The 24347-nt window shown below is 42.1% G+C and overlaps 1 protein-coding gene across 2 annotated transcripts in view; it reads right to left on the reverse strand.

Annotated features, from left to right (window-relative positions):
* Positions 1–836: 836 nt before the first annotated feature.
* The window catches only part of AGXT2 (alanine--glyoxylate aminotransferase 2), a 53194-nt gene continuing 29683 nt past the window's right edge, over positions 837–24347 (reverse strand). The window contains exons 8-14 of one of the 2 annotated variants that reach the window (XM_003407961.3): positions 21584–21684; positions 20669–20761; positions 15127–15259; positions 13581–13672; positions 10633–10782; positions 7347–7445; positions 837–1376 (exon numbers count right to left, since the gene is read on the reverse strand). In XM_003407961.3, the coding sequence (XP_003408009.1) occupies positions 1269–1376; positions 7347–7445; positions 10633–10782; positions 13581–13672; positions 15127–15259; positions 20669–20761; positions 21584–21684 (776 nt within the window). In that variant the 3' untranslated portion in view covers positions 837–1268. The remainder of the gene's footprint in view (positions 1377–7346; positions 7446–10632; positions 10783–13580; positions 13673–15126; positions 15260–20668; positions 20762–21583; positions 21685–24347) is intronic. The other variant, XM_023545414.2, reaches the window with a different exon arrangement.

A 24347-nucleotide genomic window follows, 5' to 3' on the forward strand; every position in this document is an offset into this window, starting at 1 on the left:
CATGAGTAAGACTTCAAGACATTCGTTTAGCGTTGGAGAATCAGAATTAACAATTACAATGTTAGTTTAAATGTTAGCGTCCAAGTCTTTAGACCTCAGGCTTTTATCTTTAATATGTGGTCTCAGGGAGGAGACTTGATCACCCTTTGAACCAAGAGGAGATGCCTCATAGCTAGGGCCCGAGGTCAGTTATAGCCAGCAGTATCTCAGCAGGCTTCTCAGTCTTCAGACAGAGAGTCAGAAAGACTTTTGACTTCTTCTCCAAAAATGAACAGAAGTCCATGGGTTTATATACCTTGTGTGCTGTCATATTCAACTATATTTGGTATGTTTTATTGCCAGTTAAAGAACTGTTGTATGACAAATTTATGTTTTGTTAATTTATGTTCTGTTTTATTGTCAGGGAATTGTATGAAAAAGCATTACAGAAGTAAACATAATAGTGACTTACACATACGTGTTTTAAGAACATTAAAGAATCAGATGTGATTTGAGAGCATACAGAAAGCATATACAACACTAAGGTAGGGTGGTTCTTGGATTGGTTAAGATAATGGTTCATTGGCATCACCAAGGACTCAGCCTTGGTCCACCTCCCAACCTCAGAAAATAACCTTTGTTTTCACAGCCCCAAGATGGGTGATGTGGTTCCAGGCATCACATCATGACATTATAATGCAAGAAGATGTCTCTTCTTTAGATGAAGAACGAAAGGTAAATTCACCTTTCCCTTTCCCCCACCAAGGGTTTTCCTTCAAGATTTATTGGCCAAAAGTATGTCACAAATTCATGCATAAACCAAGCACTGCAAAGGGGAATCAAATTATCATAATTAACCTAGACTAATGAGGATTTATTTTCTGAGCTAAGGATAGAGTTTCTTTCCCTGTAGGATGGATTTTTCAAGATAATAGGGGCTCCATTAGCAAAGGCCTATGGGGGGGGCACAGGTTGGGCATGTGCCCTGGGTGCCACTTGAGGAAGGGTGACAATGAGCAGTTTCTGTTGGTCATCACAGCTTCCATCAATCACTAGCTGTGAGAGATCATTCAGTAATTTAACATGAATTGCCTAGGCATTATTTTCTGTGGATAGATCCCTGTCCATTAGCAAATATGGCTGGTAGCCACTCAACCCCTGTCTCTTACAACTCCTAAGAAGCCCCAGGTTTTCTCCAAATACCAGTGATTTTGACGTTCCTCAAATTCACCCTTGAACATTAAGTGGGGAATTCTTGAGTCTTTAGGGTTTGTTCCTTTTCAAAAATTTTACTTAGCTCTTCTCTCCATGTGTTGGATTAAGGCAGAACGAAATACTTCCACTGCAAAATCAACTTCTGGTTTAGTGATGCACATTGCGGGTGCAATGCGGAATGTCTGAGGAGACAAGGGAAAATTCAGTAACAAATCATAGAATCAAATGCAACTTTGAAAAAGTGCACTAAACTAGGAACCCCTAACCTTGTTTTTTATGACGCTTCTTATATTTCACTCATTGGATTGAATTCTTCCTCTCTCCCCAATGCTGAATCCAGGCTATTCATTCTCCAGTCTCCTTGTCTGTCTCAGGCTCATATCATCTGACCCTGTCTCTCCTTTTTGTCTTCTAGCTACCTGCTAGTCCTTCAGCCATCTCACTCTTAGGCACCTATTTGTGCTCCATTTCTGCCACGGTGAAGTGGTGACCTCCATGTCTGTGTGTACAACCCAGCAAACTAGCATCTCAGTTTCTCGATTGCCACAACGCCCGGGACCTTCATCTCTGCTCCTCTGAGTCCATTAACACCTAAGACCTGAGCCAAAAACCAATTCTTCACCAGGAACAACTCAATTTCTGATTCCCATTGCATCTGCCTTTTTCATTAAAGCTTCAGTCTCTTCATTCCTCCATTTTCTTCAGGTTTATTGCCCCACTCAGATTCCTTCCTTTCTTTCCTACCCAGCTTGGAGCACATGGCTGACTGTTGACCTTACTACCTCATTTAGCTTGTAGTTTCACCCTTCTGCTGCACCCATACGACAAAGTCCAACCCCAATCAATACTATAATTGAACTGGTTTGTTCCAACATGAATAGCCAAGAACTGCTAGAGAAAATCATACAGCTGAGGGGACTGACACCAATAGATATTCCGGGTCTCCAACTTCTGCTGGTCTCATAATTTTCCTTGTCCTCTGTTAGTTTCCTTTCCCATTTTGACCCTTTATCATCGTTTCAGTTTCCTTGGTCAGTTTCTCTGATGCTCGCTCTATTTCATACTTCTCAGAGAAAATTGAAGCTGGCAGGCAAGAACTTTTTAGAAACTTGTCTGTCCTCACATCCATCCTTATACCCTTTCCTGCAGGTTCAGAGAATGAGGCGTCTCTCCTGTTCAATCCGGATCTTCTTCTGTACCCTTGACCCTCCCTGCTCCTTCCACCTTCTCTCCAGGACTCATCTTCATGTCTTTTTGCACCTTCAACTTTTCCTGAACTTCCCCTCGGCTGTCAACAAGCGGGATTAAAGCTCCCCGTAATCTGAACCCAAACCACCACCACCACCACATCAACCAAAATAAAAATCTGGGTTGGCCTTTTCTAGCTGCCACACAAATGCTGTCCTCTTGCTTTATTCAAACTTATTAAACTTATTATAAACTTATTTAAAAAAAAACTGGTTGATGCTTATTGCCTATTATTTTCACTCACTCTCCTCCTATCGTAGCCTGGTTTCTATCAACCTTCCGACACCAGTCTGGCTGCAGTTGCCAGTGACCTGCCAAGTGCAGAGTCCAGTGAACATTTTTCAGCCATTATCCTTCCTGGCCTTCCAACACCTTGATCCCTTCCTTGGGCCCTCTCCACTCATTTGCTTCATGATGTCACACTCTTCTAGCTTGCCTCCCACTTCTCTGCCCCATTCTGTCTCAACATGGGCCTGCTCCCTCTACCTGTCATTTAAATGCTGGTGTTACCCAAGTTTGTATCCTCACTTCACTGCTGTTCTCACACTTGCCAGGAGATTGCTTTATCTTGCCACTTATATGTGGATGACTCCCAAATTGTGGTCTTTAGCTCAGCTTATCTGTCTGAGCTACCGTAAACAAACAAATAAATAAATAAAAACAAAAACAAAAACCCCAAACCAGTTGCTGTTGAGTTGATTCTGACTCCTGGTGACCCTATGTGTTTTAGAGTATGACTGTGCTCCTTTCAGAAGTAGATCACCAGACCTTTCTTCCAAGGTACCTCTGGGTGCATTGAACTGCCAACCTTGTGGTTAGTAGCTGAGCACTTAATCATTTGTGCCATCCAGGGGTACTCCCTTCTGAGCTACAGACCTGTATATAAAACTAGATGTTCCACAAACACCTCAAACGAACGTCTTCTTAGCTGAACTCATTTTACCCTCTTAAGCCAAGTTAGACACGATACATTCATCCTTGATTTTCCCTCACTCTGCATATCCAAGTTCTGTCCATTTTACTTCTAGAATTGTTCTTGAATACCTTTCTATCCCTACTACCACCGCTCAAGTTCACACACCATCTCCAGACTCCTGCTCGGACTCCTTGCCTCCAGTCCTGCCCCTCAAGTCTATCCTCCTCAGAGGACAGATTCAGAAATTAGGCTGCCTGACTTTAGATCTGGTTCTGCCACTTACTAGCTTTGTGACTTGGGGAATCTACTTAACCTCTCTGTGCCTCTGTCTCCTCATCTGTAAAATAAGGATAATAATGGTGCCTATCTCATAGGCTTGTTGTGAACATTCAACGAGTCAATACATGCAAAGTATTTAGAACAGAGCCTGACAGGTAGTAAGGGCTTCTTCTTACCTCTTCAACCTTATTTCTTCCCCCATCTGCTGCCTCAGACTTTATGCTCTATTCACACTAGTGTGTTTGTCAGTCTGCACCCTGCCATGCTTCTGTTCATACTTCCATTGTCTGTCTCTGTTTAAGGCTCAGCTTAGCCAGAAAGACTGTCCTAGAGTCCCTCCTCTTTCCTTCTGTAATATGCCTTTTTATTACATCTGTAACCGAGCTTAGTTCATTGCACTTAATTTCCTGTTTATATGTCTTTCTCTCTCATCAGCTCTGAAAACAGGGACTGGGTCTTATTTATCATTGTAACTTCAGTATACAGCATAGCACCTGACTCTAAGCACTTAATGTTTACCGAATAACTAATTAAAAGCAATTAGTTGTTTTAGGTCTCTAAAAGTTGCAAGTCTTAGGATTCTTAATCATTAAATTCTTGCTAATTTGTTCAGAAAAATATCTATGACCAGGACTGGAAAAAGAGCATACCCCAGCAAGAGTTTGCATTCTGGTTTTGTTTGGTATGATTTGGATTTGGGCTGGGAAAGTCCTGCTTTTTTTTTTTTTTTAAATTGTGCTTTAAGTGAAAGTTTACAAATCGAGTCAGTCTCTCATACAAAAATTTGTATACACCTTGCTATGTACTCCTAGCTACTCTCGCCCTAATGAGACAGCATACTCCTCCTCTCCACCCTGTATTCCCCATGTCCATTCAGCCAACTCCTGTCCCCCTCTGCCATCTCATCTGTCCTCCAGACAGGAGCTGCCCACATAGTCTCATGTGTCTACTAGAGCCAAGAAGCTCACTCCTCACCAGTATCATTTTCTATCTTGTAGTCTAGTCCAATCCTTGCCTGAAGAGTTGGCTTTGGGAATGGTCCCAGTCTTGGGCTAACAGAAGGTCTGGAGACCATGACCTCTGGGGTCCTTCTAGTCTCAGTCAGACCATTAAGTCTGATTTTCTTATGCGAATAGGCTGAGTGGGACTTGAGGAAAAGCTGGAGATGCAAGAGAATGTGAGGAAGAATCCTGGAGCAAAGGTGGAAGGAGCGTGGGGGGTCAAGGGCACAGGTGGCAGATTCGGATTTGAACAAGAGAGAGCTCATTCTCCGAATCTTCAGGAAAGGATATGGCAGTGAATTTGAGAGCAGACAAGTTTCAAGAGTAATCTTGTCTTCCAGCTTCAATTTTCTTTGAGAAGTAGAAGGCAAGAGTGTCAGCTGAAACCTATCTGCTGAAATAGAGAGGCAAGAATGGAGCAGGGGAAATGAGAACAATAATGAACAGTTAAAATGGGAAAGAAAGATGACAGAGGAGAAAAACGAATTATGCAGCTAGCAGAGGCACATCTGAGGTATGACAGGCATAGCACGTGCCCTGGGGGCCACTTGAAGGGGGTGGGGTGCCACCAAGCAATTTCTATTGACTCAGTATGGCCCAGTGTCCTTCCTCAAGCACGGTAGACACAAAGACGTGGGGCAGGGGTGGGGAAGAAGAGGGAGGCAGAGGGGGGCACTTCCCCTGGGCCACAAGTCCAAGGGGGCACCACACGAGGCACAGAATGACATTCCTCAGCACTATAAATAGGAATGGAGCCTGACTAAAGGAGCCAGACAAGAGAGGGGAAGGCATTTCTGCTGACCTGTCGCTGCTATAAACTTCTATTCATCTTGAAATTGGGGTGGTGGGGGATGGAGGAGTAACTTAAGAGATTGCGCCTGGGTGCACATTACCCTCACTATACTCCTGCACGGGTACAGTTTCAGTGCTTGTCATAGGCACTATTTTCTGTACATAGATATGCCTCTGACGGAAGTTACACTCACCTTCAAATTCTGCCTGGATGGAAGCCCTTGTGAGAGACCTGTTGATGTGAGGGATTTAGGGGCAGATGACTTTACTAACAGCAGCAGCAGCCCAGCCCTGGAGGGCAGAGCTGAGACCAGAGGCCTGGCTGTGGAGCTGGACTTGGTTTTTCCAGGAAAGGCTAGGTGAGGGCTTGCTCTCTGGAACCTCCTAGCCCGATGGAGGAGGGTACTGGGAGTGGCTGATTTTGAGTTCTGTATTGAGACTTTTTTTTTTTTTTTTTATTGAGACTCTGCCCAGGGTGGTCTCCTACCCTTCCTGCAGGGGTCACCTGGGCCTGCTAGAACTGTTGGATTGCTCCCAGCCACAGCAGCCATTAAAGCTTGGAATGTTTAGGGTTCATAAAGTCAGAGCTTAGGACTGAGTTTAAGAACTGCTAGAATTCTTTTGGAGTCCATGGACAATGCAAATGATTAATGGTTTTGACTACTAACTAAAAGGCTGGAGGTTCAAGTCCACCCAGAGGCATCTTAGAAGAAAATCTTGGTGATCTACTTCCAAAAAATCAGCGATTGAAAACCCTATGGAGCACAATTCTACTTTGACACACACAAGGTCACTGTGGGGTTGGAATTAACTCCCTGGTAGCTGGTCAGGTTCTTTTACAAGGTGTCTTAATCATCTAGTGCTGCTGTAACAGAAATACCACAAGAGGATGGCTTTAACAAAGAAAAAATTATTTTCTCATAGCCTAGGAGGCCAGAAGTTTGAATTCAGGGTGCCAGCTCCAGGGGAAGACTTTCTTTCTCTGTCAGCTCTGGGGGAATGTCTTTGTTATTAGTCTTCCCCTGGTCTAGGAGCTTCTCAGCACAGAGACCCTGGGTCCAAAGGACACGCTACTCTCCTGGCTCTTGTTTCTTGCTGGTATGAGGTCTCCATGTCTCTCTGCTCACTTCTCTCTTTTGTATCTCAAAAGAGATTGACTTAAGACACAACCTAATCTTGTAGATTGAGTCCTGCCTCATTAACATAACTGCCTCTAATCCTGCCCCATCAACATCATACGGGTAGGATTTACAACACATAGAAAAATCACATCAGATGACAAAATGGTGGACAGTCACATCGTACTGGGAATCATGGCCTAGCCAAGTGGACATATTTTTTGGGGACACAAATCCATGACAAGGGGGTTAGAAAAAAAAAAAAATTCTTCATACCTGAGGCAAATTATTTTTTGTATGACTGTTACAGCTTCTGTTATGGCCTATGGAAACCCTGGTGGCATAGTGGTTAAGTGCTATGGCTGCTAACCAAGTGGTTAGCAGTTCGAGTTCACCAGGCGTTCCTTGGAAACTCTATGGGGGCAGTTCTACTCTGTTCTATAGGGTCACCATGAGTTGGAATCGACTTGATGGCAGTGGGTTTTTTATTTTTATTTTTATTTTTTGTATTATGGCCTATACTGTAAAATCTCTGGTTTGTCTGAATATCTTGTTTTTGCCAGACTATCCTCTGTATTTATTCCTCACAGAGCTGAGGTGACGAACAAGTTTACCACAGGCATGCCCTAGTGGTTTGCAGGCTTCACTGCCCTATTCTTTTTAATAACATCTGAGCATTCTCCATAGAGGAATTGGGGCAGGGTCCCTTAGCAGAGTCATGGAGAAAAGAAGTGACCAGTTCCAGGACATCAGAGAAATACTCTCCTAAAATTGTAGGAATACCGGGCTTTCTCTTACCTGAGAAAAAATGCCACCTCTGCCAATTAGGAGCCCCATCTCTTTGCAGTCCTCATGGATTTGATTTATTTCTTCATGAGGAAGAGGCTGACGGCTCATCTGTAAATGAATTTTAAAAACATTTCATATTTGGCATTTGAACGGTTGGTTAAAGGCATTATTTCCAAGAGGAAAAACAAAAAAAAAAGCAACTCAGGCAATTAATTTCTTTCTTATTCTTCCTTTTTTTTTTTTCTGTAATTGAATAATTGCTAGACCAGATATGGGGGTGGAGAGTCATTAAAAATATTTGTTTTTAATCTCAATTCATCCCAAATTTCCAGTGACAAATTAAATTAAGTGCAGACAGGCAGTGACTCTTGGCTTTACTAATGGCTTCACTGGGAATTTGGTTCTTTCGTAGCTGGATTTGGAGTCTGCTTTATTTATATGGAAATTCTTCTCAACTCTTCACTTTGTTTTGCCTGTGTAAAGAGCTCATTTCAATGCCCACGAAATAGCTCAGAAGTTGCACAAAGTCACGATCAGCACAAGCCTGGGCCACAGCTTGGCCAGGACAACTGGGATGGGGCCAATTTATTTTCATTTTCCCTGTGTTGTGGAATTTGCTCTTTCTCCCCCAAGATTTAATCCTCCAGGATTGAGAATGGTGAGCACTTCAGGAAGCAAGAGGCTGTATCATATCACTAGACATCTGAAGTTGGCCCCTACCTGTGGATTCAGACATGTCTGTACTCCTGTGGTGACATTGGTTTGGGGATCTGTACCCTTTCTGCAGGTTTCCTCCTTCCCAGGCTGTGAGTACAAACACTTCCCTCTAGACTTAGTTGTTTCAAGTCTGATTGTGTGTCTGCATCACCTGGAAGCCTTTTTAGATATTTGGGCACTGTTCTACCAGTTGCCATCAAGTCGATTTTGACTCACAGCGACGCCATATGTGTCAAAGTAAAACTGTGCTCCTTAGCGTTTTCAACGGCTATTTTTCAGAAGTAGATTGCCAAGCCTTTCTACTGAGGTGCCTCTAGGTGAGCTTGAACTTCCAATCTTTCAGCTAGTAGCAGAGTACGTTAACAGTTTATGCCGCTCAGAGACTCCTGGGCGTCATGCTAGGCCTATTAGAATATTTGGGCAATTCTCAGGTAAATGGGCTGAGACTACTGCTCTGTTGTTAATTGATGTTGAGTCGATTCAGACTCATGGTGACCCTATGTGTTGCAGAGTAGATCTGCACTCAGTAGAGTTTTCAAGACTGTGACCTTTCAGAAGCAGATCGCCAGGCCTTTCTTCTGAGTGCCTCCAGGTGCATTTGAACTGCCAGCCTTTCGACTGCTGAACGTTTGCCCTACCCAGGGACTCCTGACTACTGCTCTCGTCTTCCAATATTGAGTACTGAGTGCTGTCCCCACCACCTTTCGCATATCACAGGTTGTTAATGAGTCTTTCTCCAATCCTGTTGCCTGTTCTTCTTTATATAGCCCAGCTTCTCGGGTTATTTGCTCAGCATACAAATTAGATAAGTATGGTGAGAGAATACAGCCCTGATGCACACCTTTCCTGACTTTAAACCACGCAGCATCCCTTTGTTCTGTTCACACACTACCTCTTGGTCAATGCACAGGTTCCGCATGAGCACAATTAAGTGTTCTGGAACTCCCATTCTTCACAATGTTATTCATATTTTGTTTCAACCCACATAGTTGAATGCCTTTGCGTAGTCAATAAAACATAGGGAAACATCTTTCTGGTATTCTCTGCTTTCAGCCAGGATCCATCTGACATTACACAGTCTTTTAATATTAGGAATGACATTGCTGAGTCAGATCCTCAGGTGTAATATAAGACCTCTTCCTATATTTTGCAATAAAAATATCAAAATATGTAATATAAATATTCAGTTTTCCACAGGCACATTGTCAAATATATACTATGTCATTGTAGCATGGACATACCATAATTTAATTTGTTCTGTAGTGAGGGCTATTGGAGGATCACAATTTTTTACTATTATAAGTAAAGTTCTGATGAACATCCTTGTTCATATGCCTTTGAGGACACAGAAGTTGGATTTGCAACAGTGGAAAAGGGAGGAATCCCTGCTCTCTCGTTGAGCATTCCTCTCTTGAGTCCATATTTTGAGGAGTGGGGACTAAGACGGACTCTTCCAAGCCTCGAAGCAACCCTCGTACTGAGCCACAAGCTAAAGATGACTGTGTTATGGATTGTGAGGCAGAGGACCTAATCTCTTACTCTTTGTTTGTTTTCCTTTTGCCCTGTCTTAGCTTTAAAGTCTTATTTAAACATTCCAGTTTTGAACTGGCTCTGCTGTGTGGTATTGATGGAAGACTCTTATGTCCATGGTCTTGTCTGATTATTAAAAGGGTTAAACACCAATTCTTCCCATTAGTATGGAGTGTCAAGCACAAATAGCAAGAGATTATTCAAGGGGAAGCTGGATCTCTGTGGACAAGAGTTGGGGCTGTTAAGTTAGTTTGGCAAATCTTCCCACGCCAAGATTCTCATGCTATCATATTTCTTTGAGGAGCTACGTTTTGTTTTTATGGGGGAAAGTGACAATTTCTTGCTACAGTGGACTGTAGGAGCAGCATGGAAACAACGGGAAGGATTCGAGAGACATGACAAAGAAACAATCACAGGACTTGCTCTTAAAAATTAGGGAAGAGGAAGGAACCGATGATTACTTTGTGGTTTTGAGGCTAAGTAATTGGGAGAATGGTGGAGGGTAAGAAACCAGAACAGTAATCTTAGGAGGAATAACTGGTTGGGAGAAAAATGCTAAGTTCAATTGTTGTCATGTTGAGTTTGAGGTGACGGTGGAGAATATCAAAAAGACATGTTCCTCCCTGGTTACTTGGGAGACTGAAACCCATAAACAAACCAAACTAACAAACAAACAAATGCAAATATATCATTAACATCCCTACTCCAACCCAGCACCCCAACCTACTCCTGGCCCTTTTCCCTTACTTCTGAACACCTGCCATTCTCTAAATACTTTCCTTCATTTCCACTATTTCCAATTCCAAGTATTGAGTCGTAGCGAATGCTCTTTGCCTAGTTTGGCAAGGGTGGTATCAGTTCCCTTTTCCAAATGTGCTCCCTCACTCCTCTAGAGTGCTTCACCATCTGCTAGCTGCCTCTTAATCTCTAATGGGCTTTGGCTGAGTCTTGCTGTCCTGATGTGTTCGCTCCTGAGAATAAATGAAATGATCTTTCAGCCTACATTTCCCTACCAAATCTACAGAGAGAGCAGCGCGTCAGAATCTACCTTGTCCTTCACCATTTCTATCCCTATCATAAGGCCTTTGCCGCGGACATCTCCAACAATTTCAAATTCATCCCGCAGTTTAGCAAACTTCAGTAACATATAGGTGCCAACTTCTTGACTGTTTTCCTGTAGGCTGTCTTCTTTAATCACCTGTTGAAAGAGAGAGCCGCAAATGATCTTTCATGAAAAAAATTCTAAAATTGACAGAGAAACATGAAGCGTGATTGTATATGACTGCCTTTGCGGCAATTTAGGAGCCCTGGTAGGGCAGTGTTTAACAACTTGGCTGCTAAGTTTAAGATCGATAATTCGAACATGCCAACTGCTCCATAGGAGAAAAGACCTGGCAATCTGCTTCCACAAAGATTGTTGTTGTTGTTAGGTGCCCTCAGGTAGGTTTCGACTTATTGCGATCCCCACGAACAACAGAACGAAACACTGCCCAGACTAGGAAACCATTGGAGATCCTAGGGAAGTTCTACTCTGTCCTACAAGGTTGCTACGATTCGAACTAGACTTGACAACAATGGGAATGGGCAGTAATTTAACCGGATAAATGGAACCCAAAACAAAGTCTAGTGTAGCCGTACCTCATACTATAAAAAGGTTTGCTGTGAGGAAGGAAAACATCATGTGGAGGGAACGCATCCCTCACCCTCCACCATCACCTCAGGAGTAGGTAAGAATTTAGGGAAGAATAGAAGACATGCCTTAATGCAGATGGCAACATGGAAAGCATAATGTTGAAGCTCATTGTTGCCAGGATTTGCCGGAAAATTTATACAGAGGTGATTAAGACACTCTGGCTTTCCTTGCATGTGGAGATAGCCAGGGACACTCTGAGGAAAGGAATGTCACAGGCTCTTGCTCTACTGGGAGCTTCCTTACCATTACCCAGAAGCCCTCAGCCAGACACAAACTCTCACAGCTCAAGTTCTCCAGTGTGGGGTCCTAGCCTCTTTGGCTGAACTGAGGCTTGTGCAAACCCACAGCCAGGACACCTGATGACATAAAAGGATTTTACCTAAGTTCTGCTCACAGCAGAAACCTGTGATTCTTGACAATATAGATGAAATATACTATACTTATATTTAGTCAATAATAATTGCTGAACTCCAGGCAAGCCTTGACTTTTTAAAGACCTATTTCTTCATTTAAGTCCTTTCTACCTTCTAAGGAAAACCTGGTGGTGTAGTGGTTAAGTGCTACACCTGCTAACCAAAAGGTTGGCAGTTCAAATCCACCAGGTGCTCCCTGGAAACTCCAGGGGGCAGTTCTACTCAGTCCTATAGGGTCGCTATAAGACAGAATCAACTCCATGACAACGGGTTTCCTTTGGTTTGGGTTCTACCTTCTGAATCGGTTGAGATGACACAAACACTTACTAAACAAGGCAGCAATATCTTCCAAATGAAGTGACACATTCCTACCCACATTTTCTCATCTCATAATTTTATCATATTTGCAGATAACGATTTAATTAGCAAGGACATCTTATTTATTTATTTTTTTAAAACGGGTTGAAATTGAAATTTTTGAATAGGTAAATTTTTTGAATGGGTAGCTCATGGTTCAAAAATCAGAAAATATAAAAGGGTATACAGTAAAATGACTCTCACTGACCCCTGCCCTCCAGCTGCCAAGTTCCTCTTCTTGAAAATAGCCATTGTTATTAATTTCTTATGCATCCTTCCAGAAACATGTTGTTGGGTACTGTTGAATAGATTTTTGACTTATAGCTACCCTATGTGACAAAGTAGAACTGCCCCATAGGGTTTTCTAGGCTATAATCCTTCATGGAGCAGATCACCATGTCTTTCGTCTGTGGAGCCAGTGGGTGGGTTCAAACCACCAACCTTGTGATTAGCAGCAGAGCACTTAACCTCCAGAAATACCTAACACTTTTTTATTTTTTTAAAGCAAGTGCTATTATGCATATTAGCAAGGGCATTAAAAAAAAAAAAAAAAACCTTTCTTCAAATGAGACCCCAGGCCAAATCAATAGGGTATGGCTGAACTGTATTTCACAACAGCTGAATTATGGAGTTAGTCATCACGTAGAACTCAGTTTCTCATTAATCATTTAATTTATGACAGTACAACAAAAAGAAAGACGGAAAATAGACAAGACAGGGCCAAAATTGAAGTGAAAACAAGGATAGCAGTTAACTTCATACTATCCACAAAATGCTACCCTGATAATAAAGAAATTACAGTACCATCAGCTGGCCAGGGGAATTCTTATACAGGTAGTTTCCAACTTTACGACGTATTCCAGTTATGATGAACAGCACTTATGACCATCTTTTTTTGTACATCTTATAGTTAGCAATATGTGCTATATACCATGTTGCAGTGCATAATTTGCTGATGTTATCATTCTCAGATGTTCACTCACAGATGTTCAAAGACCAGGTTTATAATGATACTGACAATAAAAGGCAATAATAATGAAAACTAAAAAAAAAAAAAAATTTGTTCAACTTAGGTCAGAACCAACTTATGATGGAGCCATAGTAATGGGACCCCCTTTTAAGTTGGGGATACCTGCAGTAAAACCTGTGAAAGCTGAAATCTGTGTAAGGTAGAAGCCTGTCAGAGAAGGGAAGCTCGAATATTTTCCACTAAAACAAGCAATAGAAAAGTGGCAATACTGTACCCTGTCAAAGGCAGAAAACTTGCCAGACCCCGAGGCAGTCCCGTCGAGTTCCGGCTCTCACAGGTTTCACAGTATTTCCCAAGTATGTGAGGTTTATTGTATATTACTTCTTATCGATACTTCAAGCACTGAAGGCAGATCTTAAAAATGGGGGGAACCACATTGCTGCTGGAAACCTAGCATAAATTCATGAGCTGGTAATAGCTCTCTAATAATGTAATGTGATAGGGTTCTGTGTGTGTGTTTGAAATGAATAGCAGGTGATGTTAACTTGGCTGCTGGAAGGTACCTCAAGCACAGCTGAGCCAATGGCACAGGCCATAGGGTTCCCTCCAAAGGTGTTGAAGTGAAGCAGGCGTTTAGCCAAAGACTTGGCAATCTCTAGGAGGAGAAAGCAAAATGTCGATAAAGAATGACACATTCCCATCCATAATCTTCCATCACAAAGTTCAGATAATGTTTACTTTTGTGTTGTAAATGGCATCATTTCCAATTCATTCTTCACCCATCTAATAGTGAACAAAGGAAAATAGATTTGCTTTGATAACAAAATCTTTAATGCATTGCGTAAATTAAAAAGTACTTAAAACTTGATTTTGGGGAATTTATATGGAACCTTCAATTAACTAAATCTTTTTTACTGTATTTTTCTCTTGGATCTAAGAAGGAAATATCATGAAAGCAATTTTACATCAGGGATTTAGTGACATAATTTCTGGATTGTTTCACAGAATATATTCGTTCCGTAATATTTCATCTGTTACATCCACATTTTTATAACTTTATTCATTCAATCCACCACTTGTTTGCCAGTTTGTCTTACCATGGTGACTTGTGTGTTGCTATGCTGTTGGAAGCTATGCCAAATGGTATTTCAAATACCAGCAGGCTCACCCGTGGTGGACAGGTTTCAGGAAAGCTTCTAGACTAAAACAGACTAGGAAGAACAGCCTGGTGATATACTTCTGAAAATTTTTAGCCAGTGAAAATCCTATGAATTACAGCGGAATACTGCCTGATAGAGTGCTGGAAGGTGGTACAGGACTGGGCAATGTTTTGTTCTGTTATACATAAGGCCATCTTGGGTTGGAGCCAACTCAATGACAATTAATGATAATTCATTCAATAAAATTGCTGAGATACCACAAAACTTGTTGCCATCAAGTCAATTCTGACCCATAGGGACCCTATAGGACAGAGTAGAACTGCCCCTTAGGGTTTCTGAGAAGTGGCTGGTGGATTCGAACTGCCGGCCTTTTGTTTAGCAGCCTTAGCTCTTAACCACTGCACTAGAGATACTATAAGGCACTTAATTATCCTTTAGTTTAAACAAATTAAATAATTTAAAGATTTTCAACAATAAATGGTTCATAGAAAATTATTTTCTGGAAAACTTTATGAAGGCGGAATATGAAGTTCATTCTAACGTTCATTTCCTGGAATGATCTGCCTAATTGCATAGAAGCATATCTGAGTGTTTTGTTGATAAGTAAACTGTTACTCTGAACCTTAAATCTACAGTTTATTGATGTGGCAAGACCAAGGAAGCATCTCCTTCAAGAATATGACTCCCCGTGAAGTTTCAGGGTTGGTTTTGTTTTGTTTTCATTGTGGAGAGGGGAGGTAGAAGGTCTTATAGCAAGACCAGAAAGGGTTGTCTTTCTTCCATCTGTTCCACAATCTGGCAGGCAGACTCTCTTTCTTTCATTTGCCTGGAAATGGACTGTGTAGTTCCTATCTCCGTCTCTAATCCACATAGGTTCAAATGTGAGTGTTTTATACCATTGCCAATGCAGGAGGCCTAGAAGCATACATAAACTGCCTGAAGGACCTACCTGGAGTTGTCACAACTGCTGCCATGGGAAAGCCATTCCCAATCCCTTTAGCCATGGTGACAATGTCAGGCAGGACATCATGGGTTTGGAAGCCCCAGAAGTGAGAGCCCAGCCTTCCAAATCCTGTCTGTACCTGATGGGAACAAATTCAAAACCATTGGAAGCCTTTCAAGAAATGCTGATTTTTCTGACTCTTTGATCTCTTCCTTTTCCTCTTCTTCCACCTCCTCTCCTCCTCACTTCCATCATCCCTGTTATCATCAGCATCACTGTACTGTTGTGCTCAAAGCACTCAAACTGTGCCTGGGCTTTTAGGTACCCCTGCTAGCTTTGTGTGGTTCTGGATGTGTTTCTTAGTTTCTGTAGGCCTCTGTTAACTCATCTATCAAACAGAAAGACTAATTACAATATGTCACAGGGCTGCTGTGAGGGTCAAATACATAATGCACGTGAAAGGGATCATTATGATTTTTTTTTTTTTTAAAACTAAATACATTACTGTAGAGTCAATTCCAACTCATGGAGACCCCATATATTACAGAGTAGAACTGCCCTAATAGGGTTATCTTGGCTGTAATCTTTACAGAAGCGGATTGTCAGGCCCTCTGCAGAGCTGCTGAATGGGTTCAAACTGCTAACCTTTAGGTTAGTAAAACCATAAACTAAACCTGTTGCTGTTGAGTTGATTATGATTCATAGCGACCATATAGTACAGAGTAGAACTGTCCCATGGAGCTTCCAAGGAACAGCTGGTGGATTTGAACTGCCGAACTTTTTGGTTTGCAGCTGAGATCTTAACCACTGTGCCACCAGGGCTCCTTTAGGTTAGCAGTTGAGCACAAACCACTTACACTACCCAGGAACCTTCATTATCATTATGATTAGCCACCCTTAATAAGGACCTCCTGTGTGTACGGCACTGGGTCTGGGTCTGGGTTGTGTGTAAGGGGGTGGGTAAGGGCGAGGGGGAGGGAAGTGAGGCGAGAAGCTGGATCTGCCCGGACTGAACAAAGCAAGAGTTGGGGCCGAGTAGGGCTGGGGCCCTTGCTACCCGGCCCAGACAGGCTGGTCATCCTCTTCCCTGAGATCCCCTTTCCTTCCTGAGACTTGCCTTTTGAGGACTCAGCTGAGCTAATTAATTCTGGATTGAACTCCTCTAATCCGGAAACTGTAGAAATTTGGATGGAAAGTTGATCTTAGCTTTGAGATTTTGTGCATGCTATTCCCTCTCTCTAGAAAATGCTCTCCTGACTTCTTCATCTCGCTAATTCCTTTTAGTCCTTCAAAGCATGGCATTTCCTGAGTCCCAGTAAGGTTGCTTGCCATCAATGTACCCTGGGTGTGCTGCCATCAAACCTGTCACTGTGGACTCTTATCACTAATGTCCATGTCCGCTAGAGGAATCTCATCTTATTCCTCTCTATATCCACAATGCGTAGCAGAGTGCCTGGTACAAACTGCATGTTTGTAGAATGAACGAAGGATTGCTGGAAGTGCCTAATAGAACAATGCAAACATCTCCATGCAAATGTCTGCCAGAGCCTTTCTGGGGACGTGTCCTTCATCTCTTTCTGTCTCTCTATCTCTCTTTGTCTCCACACATATACATATTACAGGTCAGGAATAGGGGTGTGAGGACTTGAGGCTGATTCTGAAGTACATTTTAAGGGACAGATTTTCTTCTCAGGCTGCCGTCTCATTTTCCTTACTCAATCTAAGGTGCTGCTGCAAAGGCAGATTTCAGGGGCTAGAATTAGATGGTAGTGACCAATGTAAAAGAAGAGCTTAGACATGGGAGCCAGACAGACAGACCTAGGCTTGAGTCCTGGGTCTCCTACTTTCTACTTACGGGTCTCTGGGCGAACTGATTAATTTGACCAATGAGATAACATGGGAAGAGCTCATGGGAAAATCTATCCATTTTGTCTTCCTGCCTACCTTTCTTCCTTATTACATCTATCTAAACACCGTAAAAAATGGTATAAATATGAGATATCAGATTATTTGGAGAATACATGAAATTATGTAGGACTATTTTTTTTTTATATATATAGGTCATGTTTAATCACCTAGGAAGTATCAGTTTCACAGACATTTAGAGTGGGCCAGAGATCACTCATGCTAAGGTTTATAAACTCAAACGTCTTCGGAGGTAAGAGAAGCAGACTGATTCTACAACTATGAGCAGGGGAGGGGACTGTGGTAACGCGTGTGCCAGCTCTGCCAAAAAGCAGCCAATTTCAGATTGAAAACATAGTTCGTGCCAGATCAGCAGAGACTGCCTGGCTAGTTTGGCCTTTGTGACTGCCAGTTTTCTACCTTCGATTCCAAATCCTTCATTTTAAAGAACATACATACCAAGGCCTGCTACTTGAGATGATTTGTGTAAGGTCATGTGGTGACAGAACTAGCCCAGACACTTGGGTCTCCTATCTTCTGTTTCATTCTACTCTGCCATACTTTGCTTTTCTACACCACCACCCAGTCATTCTTGAGGGACAGCTTGGTAAAGTGGTGAGTAGTGTAGTCTTAGGAGCTTGAGTTTGGGTCCAGGTTCTGTCCCTACTCACTGTATGACCTTGACAGGTGATTTAGCCATCTTGGGCTTAAATTCTCTCATTAGTAAAAAGGCAATAATAATAGGACATCCCTTAGAGAATTGTTGTAAGTTATTAACGGAGTTTATACATGTAAAGTGTTACGAATAGTGCTGGGTACATACGTAAGTCTCAGAAAGTTCTAGCTATTCTTATCTTTACCCAGTCATTAGGACAGTCCTTCTCAAGGTCACCTTGCTTTAGGTGGTTTCCAATAACATGCTTAAAAGTAATAAAACCACATATCTTGAAAATTTCTGAAATTCCTATTTTCTTTTAATTCTATCTCCCCTCTAATTAGTCTAAACTGTGGCAGATTTACTATGTGCTGATTACAAAGGCCAAAGTTTATTCTCGTCGTTGATGTACCTAATTGTAAACTGGCTTAATATCGTTTCCTTCTCCTTCTTTAATAGCAGATTAACTTTGTTCAGCTCAGACTTTGATTAATCCACATGCCCTGAACTTGCACAGGCTTGGCAGGAGGAGGCTGCCCCAGCTTCCACATGCAGTACACCAGGGATTGTCCAGTCCACCAAGGGGCTAGCAGAGAGAGACCTGGCTGCACACGAAGACACTGCAAAATAATTCTGCCGATGGGGCCGCCCAACATCTGCTGTGGGGACTTTGAGGAAAACTGTTCAGGCAAAGAGGAGCCTGGGGGACACAAGTGGTTTGTGATGGGCTGGTAACTTAAAGGTTGGCAGTTCAAACCCACCCAGGAGCTCCATGGAAGAAAAGCCTAACAAACTGCTTCCATAAAGATTACAGTTGAGAAAACCCTATGGAGCAGTTCTCCTCTGGAACACGTGGAGCCTCCAGGAGCCAGAATCAACTCAATGGCAACAAGCAACAACAACAAATTCAGGCAAAGATTGCAGGACTGAAACAGGTATGAAACCTATTCGCAGGTTCTCTACTTCTCCTTGGTGGGGTCTATCACCTGTTGGAAGAACCAGGATGCGTCACCTAGCAATGGGCCAGCTGCCCAGGAGGACTTCTGCAGCCTGGAGACCATCCTCTGGCCTTTTGATCTCCACTGCTTTTCTCAATAGGCAAGGGCTGCTTTCCTTAATACATTTTTATATACTGCTGTTTTTAGGTGCTATCGAGTCAATTCTGACTCATAGTGACCCCAAGTGACAGAATAGAACTGCCCCATAGGGTTTTCTTGGTTGTAATCTTTACGGAATTGGATCACCAGGTCTTTCTCCCTATGAGCTGCTGGGTGGGTTTGAACTACCAACCTTCAGGTTAGAAGCCAAGCACTTAACCATTGTGTCACCAGGGCTCCTTATATAAGGTGTAATGAAAGTAAATCAATTCCTTTTAGAAACACAGGGTCAGAACTTATATAGCCAGTGAATTTTATTCCCTTCAAAGTAGTCTTCTTGGTGATTAAAAACACCCATTGTGGTCGAGTTGATTCCGACTCATAGCTACCCTATAGGACAGAGCAGAACTGTCCCATGTGGTTTCCAAGGAGCGTCTGGCAAATCTGAACTGACCTTTTGGTTTGCAGGTGTAGCTTAACCACTAGACCACCAGGGCCTCCCTCCTTGAGGGTACCATATATTTATTCCAACAATGCTGCCTTAACTCAAACTGTTGTAGTTTTTTTAAAAAATAATTTTTATTGTGCTTTAAGTGAAAGTTTACAAATCAAGTCAGTCTGTCACATATAAGCTTATATACACCTTACTACATACTCCCATTTACTCTCCCCCTAATGAGTCAGCCCGCTCCCTCCTTCCAGTCTCTCCTTTCGTGACCATTTTGCCAGTTTCTAACCCTCTCTACCCTCCCATCTCCCATCCAGACAGGAGATGCCAACACAGCCTCAAGTGTCCACCTGATACAAGTAGCTCACTCTTCATCAGCATCTCTCTCCAGCCCATTGCCCAGTCCCTTCCATGTCTGATGAGTTGTCTTCTGGAATGGTTCCTGTCCTGGGCCAACAGAAGGTTTGGGGACCATGACCACCGGGATTCTTCTAGTCTCAGTCAGACCATTAAGTCTGGTCTTTTTATGAGAATTTGGGGTCTGCATCCCACTGTTCTCCTGCTCCCTCAGGGGTTCTCTGTTGTGCTGCCTGTCAGGGCAGTCATCGGTTGTGGCCGGGCACCATCTAGTTCTTCTGGTCTCAGGATGATGTAAGTCTCTAGTTCATGTGGCCCTTTCTGTCTCTTGGGCTTATAGTTATCATGTGGCTTTGGTGTTCTCTGTAGATTTTTTTAAAACTATATTTTGAATATCTGTAATGGTGTCGCTCTTCTAACTTAAACCAGTTGGGGTCAAATCGATTTCAACCCCATGTGTGTCAGAGTACAACTGTCCTCCATAGAGTTTTTAATTATTAATTTTTTGAAAATAGATCATCAGGCCTTTCTTCCAAGGCACCTCTAGGTGAACTCGAACCCTTACCTTTCAGTTAGTTGCTGAGTGCGTTAAGCATTTGTACCACCCAGGGACTTCTATTCTACCTTAGAGTTGGCTTGCTTATATTTTTAAAAAATACCATTTGCAGGCAAGTTTTTTTCGGTAAGGTAAGGTGAATGCTGCCAGGCTGGTTAATACTATTTTGGTAAAAAATAACACATAGACTTGGTTATGAGAGTAAATTTCCTATGTGGTTTGTAACCTGCCCCTGAAGCAATCCCCAAATGGGAATTTTAAGTACACATTGAACACTATGCCTTTTAGTAACTTATTTGATAGACATCAATTTGGATGTTTAAGTTCTGTTGTACTTGTTAAACCAACCAGCTCATTCCCTAACAAACCAACCAGCCATCTAGCTAAAGCTTCATAAATTTATAGCCAACTATGGACTTTCCATACTAAATGCTTTCTGCCTGGGATACAGAGAAGGTGTTAAAGAGATTTCTCTCTGTGTTTTTCCTGTCCCCATTGCAGTGACTTGTACCTATTACATTCCCACTCACTTCGTCTGCGATGCACACGCCTCCCCTCTGTCGCACCAGCTGGAAAGCTTCCTTTAGAAACCCTTTTGGGTACTGAACAACTCCATTCACTCCCTGCAAAAGACCAAACCAAGACGACCTATAATCACATTGCTAGCTCTGGAGACAGTTTAAAAAGTGTTTTTTTTTTTTTTTTTTTGGAATGGATCATTATCTTCATTGTCATTAGTGATAATTAAAAAAAACAAAAAACAAAAAAAACAAACCCATTGTGTCGAGTTGATTCTGACTCATAGCAACCCTGTAGTAATCCTATAGGACAGAGTAGAACTGCCACATAGAGTTTCCAAGGAGCGCCTGGTAGATTCGAACTGCCAACCTTTTGGTTAGCAGCCATAGCACATAACCGCTACGCCACCAGGGTTTCTTCAGTGACAATAGCAACTTTAAAAACAGTCTACAAAACTGTCTCCACTATGGGTGAAAAGAGGGGCATTACTCTTAGGCCATGTCTTCTGGAAAAAGGATGAGCATATTCGTTCTTTCCTGAGATTAGACAAAAGTAGAATAAAACGATTTGGTGAGATTAAAGAAAGGCTTCCCTGACAGTGTGGGTATTACTAAAAAAAAAAAAAAAACCCACAGTGTAGGTATTAGGGAACTAAAAATTGCTGGGGTTTCCTTTTCTGAAGAATTTTAGAATTCAATAGCTTCATCTATCTGTTCAGTCTGGGAATGGAGGAGATGGTTTTTTAAAGGTCAACTGGAAATCAGGGACCCTCTTTTTTCAAGGGGAGGAAGTGCAGGAATTAAATTCAGAGGGGGACACAGCAATGGGTACTTAACATACTTTGCAATTGTGTAGAATATATGAGTTAAAACTCCCTGATAGTTTAAAAACTCAGCTGAATTAAGGTCTAAGGTTAGTATACCCACTTGAATCGGCTCTGCAAAAAATCCAGCAATTGACTTGGCCACAGCAGTATTCAGAGTATCTTTGAACTGTTCAATATATTGGTCTTTAGCTTGGCAGCAGCCTAGAAAAACAAAACAAGCCAAACCAAACAAACCCCAACATTTGAAGATGTGAGAATGACATCCAAAATAATGAGGATAAAAAGAATAGAAAACAAGATGAGTGAATTGATTAGAGTCCCTCAGAACACAGTCACTAGGATATAAGGATATGGATTTCTGAGGGGGGAACGTTCTGTCAGAATGATTTGTACTTTGGCTCAAAGCAGGAGATTAAGATAGCCATAAAGACAGTAACAAACTAGTTTAGTCATTTCCCTCTCGGGAAGAAATGCCCCGAAGTATCCTTGAGTCTGGAATAGATAGCTAAGGATATTTATATTCTCAATGGGTAGATTTAATTTGAATGTAATTGGGGTGTGGATTTAATCTTTTTGAAAGTAACTCTATTTTATTTATCTTTTATCACCACTTAATCTGATGTACAATTTTAAAACTACAAAGCATCTCAGTCTTGAGAGCTAGTATGTTTATGAGACAATTAGAACTCAGTCTAAAGAGGAATGTTCTAGAATTGCTTTCATCCATTGTAGCTCTTGCCACTTTGTACTACGATTGCTGTTTACCGGCCTTTCTTCCCTTCTCTTAAAAAGGAACTATGCTTGTTTGTTTTCGGAATCTCTCTTGATGAGCAAGCTGCCTGGTACATTGTAGGTGGTCAATAAATATATATATTAATTAAGAGGGAAGTAAATAGTAGAAAGCGTGGTTGCTATGAGACATTGAGGAATTTCACTTGAAGGTTTTTCTTATCTGAGAAGGAAGTTAAGTGTTCTTGTTCGAATGATCACCCTTTAAACTCATCGATTCTCCTTTTGTCTGGATCAAATCTGATAAACCTACACATTGGGTTTTATAATTTCAGTTATTATTTTTTATTAGAATCTATGTTCTTTACCAAAACCTGCTTTGTTATTCTTTATAGTTCCTTGTTCCCTGTACATATTTTCAAGCATGTATTTGATTTTCTTTAAACATATTTCTTTTAAAATGTGTCTGAATAATTCCATTATTTGAAATCTTTATGGGTCTGTTTCTTGATTGTGGCATTTGCTTTCCTTGTATGTTAGTTAATTTTGCCTAGGGATGTTTATTTTGCTTGGGATTTTGTTTGTGAGAATTCTTTGAGGTCCAGAATGAAGTAGGTTCCTCCAGAGAATATTCGCACTTGTAGCTTCCAGGTATTTAAAGCATGATCAGCCAGAGATTCCTCTAAATTATCAGCTTGAGGTAGTGAGAGTTCAGAATACTAAGCCTCATCATGGCCAGACTGTAGTTGAAATTTTCAGTGGTGATTCCTCTCCACAAGCCACACCACTTGCACTCAGCACCAGAATCCTTGCAGACCTTTCAGTGAGTAAGGCGCTGTTGTTGGTGATAGGTTTATTTCTAGTTGACTCATGAGGGAGGGTTCAGCCTCTTTGGAATTCCAGCTCTATGGTCTCCAACTTGATCTCCTTTATTGGCTGGGCCCTAGGCTTTTTTATTTGTTCCCTGCATTCCATAAAGCCATAAAAAATGAAGCTCAAGGTCATCAGATTTGCAAATGCCCTAAGGGCAAAAGCTGCCTACAGTGCTCTGGTGACCTCTTTGGGTTCCTAAAAATTCTTACTTTCTTGTATTGGTGCCTTAAAGAGGATGATTTTCATGTTTTAGCCAGGATTTTTGTTTTCAGCTGGAGACGACCTAGGCAGTCATATTATTGTTCATCTCATTCAATTGTTGGTAATATTAACCATGTTTACATTCCCACTGTGAAACACTTCTGCCTGTAGTGATGGAATTTTCAATAGCGATAAGCTTCACCGTGCAGGCCAACAGACCTGAAATCCTGTGGGCGGGAGGGGACAAGAGGAAAAGGAAATGATTTGCTGCAATGAGATGGATTGCTTTTGTGTGGACTTTCTAGCTGTGGTCTTGTACTCCCACCTTGTGGCCCATCAAGGGGATTGGTCAGTTTTGCCATCCCACTAGGCTTAAAGTGGGCCATCCCAGAGGCAGCAAGGGAGGATCTCACTACCACCAAGGAAGAAGAGCCAAGAGTGGAGTGTGTCCTTTGGAACCAGAATCCCTGTGTTGAGAAGCTCCTGGAGCTAAGAGGCAGAGAGAAAGAGAAAGAGAGAGAGACAGAAAGAGAGAGAGAAGTGTTTAACACCAAAACAGAGAGAAACAGTGGCAGAGAAATGGTGGCAGTAGAGACTGGCAGGAGATGGTTTGATGGGCTTCCTGGCCCACAGAGGGAAAAAGCTGAGTGCTTTCGGGTAGGAGGATTGCCGGTAGAATAGGGTGCCTCCTGGCACTTGGTGGAACTAAGTTTGCTGACCCACGAAGCTAGAGCTGAGTGTAGTTGGGCTGAGGCTTACTGGTGGAGTGGGGTGCCTCAGGGCACTTATAGGCAGAGCTAAAAGAGCTTTGTAAAACTTGTCCCAGCAGGGCAGAGGCCAAGGGCCAGAGAGAGACATGTTTGCAGGCACAGTTGAAAGGAGGCTGTACTGAGGGAAGAACTATATCTTGGGCATTCCTGAACCTGAATTGTAGTCTGTTTCCTAGTAAACCCCATAATCATAAGTATTGTCTGTGAGTTCTGTGTAGCCATTGCAATGAATTATCAAACTAAGCAGAAAAATAAAGAGTGCAGTGGGCGGGGCGGGGGGGAGGTGATGGT

Source organism: Loxodonta africana, chromosome 2 (assembly GCF_030014295.1).
Source record: "Loxodonta africana isolate mLoxAfr1 chromosome 2, mLoxAfr1.hap2, whole genome shotgun sequence".
Lineage (NCBI taxonomy): Eukaryota > Metazoa > Chordata > Mammalia > Proboscidea > Elephantidae > Loxodonta > Loxodonta africana.